This window comes from Cicer arietinum, chromosome 5 (assembly GCF_000331145.2).
Source record: "Cicer arietinum cultivar CDC Frontier isolate Library 1 chromosome 5, Cicar.CDCFrontier_v2.0, whole genome shotgun sequence".
In the NCBI taxonomy this organism is placed as follows: Eukaryota; Viridiplantae; Streptophyta; class Magnoliopsida; order Fabales; family Fabaceae; genus Cicer; species Cicer arietinum.
The window spans coordinates 1,952,515-1,957,641 of record NC_021164.2 but is presented as its reverse complement, the minus strand read 5'-3'; the positions used below and the strand labels follow the sequence as shown (position 1 = coordinate 1,957,641).

The 5,127-nt window shown below is 35.2% G+C and overlaps 1 protein-coding gene across 1 annotated transcript in view; it reads right to left on the bottom strand.

Annotated features, from left to right (window-relative positions):
- The window catches only part of LOC101512312 (chloride channel protein CLC-f), a 9,165-nt gene that overhangs the window by 2,042 nt on the left and 1,996 nt on the right, over nucleotides 1-5,127 (bottom strand). Inside the window, exons 2-8 of the mRNA XM_004499625.4 lie at nucleotides 4,464-4,869; nucleotides 3,354-3,548; nucleotides 2,479-2,754; nucleotides 2,213-2,391; nucleotides 1,816-1,920; nucleotides 1,045-1,254; nucleotides 191-403 (exon numbers count right to left, since the gene is read on the bottom strand). Of these exons, the coding sequence (XP_004499682.1) occupies nucleotides 191-403; nucleotides 1,045-1,254; nucleotides 1,816-1,920; nucleotides 2,213-2,391; nucleotides 2,479-2,754; nucleotides 3,354-3,548; nucleotides 4,464-4,869 (1,584 nt within the window). The remainder of the gene's footprint in view (nucleotides 1-190; nucleotides 404-1,044; nucleotides 1,255-1,815; nucleotides 1,921-2,212; nucleotides 2,392-2,478; nucleotides 2,755-3,353; nucleotides 3,549-4,463; nucleotides 4,870-5,127) is intronic.

Below are 5,127 nucleotides of genomic sequence, written 5' to 3'. Positions count from 1 at the left end.
AACTCAAATCTTGAAGAAAAAAATTGATGCAGTCCAGTTTGTTAAAAGTTATTCAAAAAATAATTCCTGTGAACATTTTTATCGATGTTCCATGTTCGGATGAATTCTCAAAAACAGCAGTTTCTAAAACAATTTGCAAAAAGACACATCACTCTTCAATATATAAATAGTAGAGGCACTTTCTACATACATCCAAAAGATCTGAGTCGCTCTTAGAAGTATCATTAGCTTTCTCAGATCGACGCCTTCTGATGTCACCGTATGTCAATATTCCTTCAAGAAAATCATCTTCGTCAACCACTAGCACACAATTTTGCTGGCTGTCATGCATGCATTTGATCGCATCTTTTAGCATTATAGATGATGGAACCATCAGATAGTATTTTGACATGGCCTGAGAAACCTGGCAAAAAGGTAACAGTGTTGTTAACAGATAAAAACAAGATTGGAAGTCAACATCCTGCTCAAGAGTTAACAACAAAAAGAAATGATATTTTGACAAAATAATATGACAGCTTTTTCAACAACAATTTGAATAATTATCAGTTAACACAGTTCAAATATGTGGTTAATTACGTTTAGTGGATGGTTCGTGAATATAACAACACGTCACAACTTATTAACGATCCATTTAACGTAATTAACCACACTTTTGTACTTCATTAACTACGATTTTTAGGTGTTCATATATGCACGATATCTATTAACCATCCAATTTTATTCAAATATATACATGATTTTTAGGTGCTCGAATATAAATAATACCCATTAACCATGATTAGTGTTCAAGTATACACCTGAAAATTGTGGTTAACGATGTTCAAAATTATGCTTAATTGTGTTCAGTGGGTGGTTAAAGAATTGTGATACTTTGTTATATTCATTAATCATCCATCAAGCGCGTTTAACTATATATTTGAAGTGCGTTAACCATCTAAATTATTGTCAAAATTTGTTGTCGAAGTATCAAAATAACAACACAACTCAACAACAAAAGATGGAAAATGTCAACGATTAGAAGGAAACAAAAAAAGCTATCTCAACCTTAAGATTGTCCAGCAGCAATTCTTCATCGATTTCTTCAAGCCCGGAAGCATCTCCAACTATACAGAGTTCTAAACCATTTCCATCATCATTATCTTCAGTATGCGAAACTGAAGAATATCCTCTTGCTAAATTTCTTTTATCAGGTGTATCACTCTCCTTCGACTGATTTGTCACAGAGGGAACCCAAATTGCCAATCCAACGGCCCCCTGAGAAGTTTTGCAAATATAAAAAATGAAAACTTGTGTTAATCAGTGGGGAGGAATAGCAAAGTACTGAATCTGTATAAAACAGGTAAAAATAATAGACATTCGATACCTCAACCAAATTAAATTTAACAAATATATGCATATGATTAAAACACAACAAAGCCATTATGTCACAGAGAATATGTTTCTCATGTCGTGATGGAGTAAACAATCATTTTGGTCCCTTAATGTTTGAGGGACTATCACTAAAATCCTTAAATGTATCAAAATTACAAAATATCTCTAAGTATTTCTTCTGTGAATAATTTCATGAACATAGTTGATTATCAAAAGACACATTCAAGGACCAAATTAACTAACGAAAGACATTCAATGATCAAACTGACTAACCAAAGACACATTCAAAGATGTTTTTGTAATTTTGATACATTCAAGGAAAAATGGCATTTACAATTGACACATTTTGTTGGTCATATCATTCATATAAACAAGCAGATCAGTGGAAAAATACACACATTAAAATGGGAAATTTTGTTTTGAGAGAGAATGTTGATGGACTACCATGAGAGGAAGCAGTATCCTATAATCTTTTGTCAGCTCAAACAGAAGTAGAACTGAAGTCAAAGGAACAGAACAAACAGATGCTAGTGTAGCAGCCATTCCAACCTGCACGCAAGTTAAATTAACTTTTAATTGTCTCAATTTACATCAACCAAATCAGTCTTGATGTCGACAGTGACATTTCTACAACTGACATACTTCAATAGCAGTGTTGTATAGCCCTATATCGTATCAGAACTTTAACAAATCGCTATTGTTCCGTAATACACAATATAGTACAAAGTATTATCAGATAGTGGCTATTGCAATATGGCATAGTAAAAGTTGAACAAACCATTGTTTTATGCGATATGCGACTGACAACACTGCTTCACAGGGAGTAAAGTTGGCGGCTTACCAGAGCATAAGCCTGGGGTTGAGCAACAGCAGCATTTCCAGGAATTGCTGAATTGATAACTTCTGCAGCAAAGCCTCCAAACACAGCACCAACAGCAGCACCAATCATTAAACTCGGTGCATAAAGACCACCTACCAGCCCAGATCCCTTGCAAAGAGCTGTGGCAATAACCTTAGCACCTGCTAATTGAGTCAGAAGCCATATTCCAGGAAGACCACCTACCAGCCCAGATCCCTTGCAAAGAGCTGTGGCAATAACCTTAGCACCTGCTAATTGAGTCAGAAGCCATATTCCAGGAGCTGAAGCTCTCTTTCCAGTACGTAGAATTTCTTCCACATTCGTGAAACCCCAGTATAATATTCCGGGATATTTAAGGGCAATGATCCCGGCTCCTAAACCACCTATGGCAGGGCAGACTACAGTTGGAAGGGCGAACTTCTCCTGGATAACCTCGAAAAATTTGGTGAACCAAGCAACCAAACGCGTCATTGCCACACTTACAACACCACATAGCATTCCCAATATCAGGTATAAAGGTAGCTCTGCATGCAACATCATGACAAAATATCAGAAGAGGAGTATATGCGAAAAACTGTGCCTCAACTGCATAGCATACTCATTATTTATATTACGAATATAACAAATACATTAAATAAATTTTTGTATTACTATATTTAAATGATATCTTGATCCAAGAAATTTACATTGAACCAAGACACATTACGCATTTCTAACGCTTCCATTCAAATTGGAGCATGGGGTCATATGTGCAAAGCTTGCTACAAAGAAAACTAATATGACGACCTCTCACAGATTTAGTGTGAACATTCATCAATTGATCATTTGAGGTGACAAAATTAGCACAAATCACCTTTTGAGAATATAAATTGATTGGATACTTAAAATGTCAAATTTTTTGGAAGTCCTGGGATAACACATCATTATCTCACAAATATGATAAAAAAATTAATTCAGCAGAAGAAATACAGTATTTCTTTTTCATATGCAGAAAATGAGACAGGTTTGTTTGTACAAATAAAATTAAAAAAAGAACAAGAAAGAAATGCATATCACAAATTTACAAAGACAAATATGATGACAATCCTGACCCAAAAAATAGAGCAACGTTAAAGAATAGTACCAGCAGCAGATTTCAACTCGTACTCGGGCACTGTAAAAGCTGATTGAGTTCCTTGTAAGACATTTGATACAGTTGACGAAATAACAGAAGCCAATATAATCATGGCAGTTGTAAATGGAGGAGAATTCTCCGCACGAAGAGGCCTCAGCACAGTTTCAATGGCGAAGAAACAACCAGCAACTGCGGCATTGAAACCTGAAGAAAGACAAATGCAAAGCTAAAACAACCAACATTTAGATATCCAAAGGGTAATCAAGATACTGCAAAATAAACTTGTACTTCAAAATCAACCACGACCAGCAAACATATAAGATGCCAGAGCATAGAAGAAACATGTCCAAGGACTCAATTTTCACAAATATAGCTCTTTTAAAGCTCAAGTAAAGTTTATAATATCCTAGTATCAACATCGGAACCTGTTACATAGTAAAGATGATAATTTTTCAAAAGCTCCATAAAAAAAGGCTTAATTACGTATTTGCTCTCTCTAGTTTTGACGAAGTGTGATTTTGTTCTCTCAAATCTTTTTTGAGCCAGGTAAGTCCTTCTACCTTAAAAATTAAGCAAATATTGTCCTATTGTTAATTTTCTTTTACCTAAACCCAATAAATTTTCATTTTTTATCAAAAAAAATTGGGGTTTTTGATGGATTTGAGTGTGATATGAAATGATTTTTAAAGATGAGAAATTACAAATTTAGCTAAAACATAAAAGGTTCTATAAGATGAGGGAATAGCATCTGAAGATGGGAAAGTTTGGAGATATCTGTTTGGACCTCAAATCCTTACAGGTATAATGGGATCATCATTAAGCTGCCCTTGTATGTGTCCAGTGTCGACAATCAATTAGGTATAATGGCCCAAGCCTTGTTGTAAATAATGTATATTTGTAATAATTTCTAATAATTGTATTTCGCTCATTAATCAGGCTCATCAGGTTTAGAATAGTCTATTTAAACACATTTAAACAAATTAGTGCTTGTATCCTATTACCACGACTTTGAAGTATAATCACTAAAAAGTTTCGAGGAGGCTTAAATGACCAGAATATTAAATGAATAAACATCAAAATGAGTTTTAAATAGTGACTTCAACAAGATTGTTAGGCTACCTGAAGAAATTCCAGCTGCTGCACCAGCTGCAACAAGTGCTATTTTTCTTTCTCTGTTGTTTTCCATCATTAACGAGAATCCATTGGCACAAGACTTTCCAATATCAACACTAGGACCTTCAGGACCCAACGAACAGCCCGTACCTAAAGTGACTGCAGCCTGGATAGCCTTCACCGTTGGATAGATTCCTGCAAGCAAGTCAAAACCTTGTCTTTGTGGAGAATAACTGGCCTGCTTTATTTGGTCCAAGATTTCCAATAATCCACACATCATGCCAACAATGACTCCTCCGGTGACAGGTATCAAAAGGATCCGATGCCATGTATCTGCCAATCTCTGCAAACGAAGCCAAGCAGCACCCTCGTTCGGAGTACCAGCCCATACCCATTCATGAATTACGTGCACCTAGATGAGAAAATTTTACTACACAAGATTAGTAGGTAAAAGAGAATCGGTTGTAGTTTCATTCAGTTCTATTAATAAATCATGCAGAGTAGACATGCTAGAGATCTAGCATAGCATATTCACATATGCAATATGGACAGATATATTGTATAAAAGCCAGACAACGAGGAAGTAAATGAATAACCACATGAGAGGAGAAAACTGCCACAAAGGATCAAAGCTAACAAGTCACAAAGGTAAAAAAAAAAAAAAAAAGAA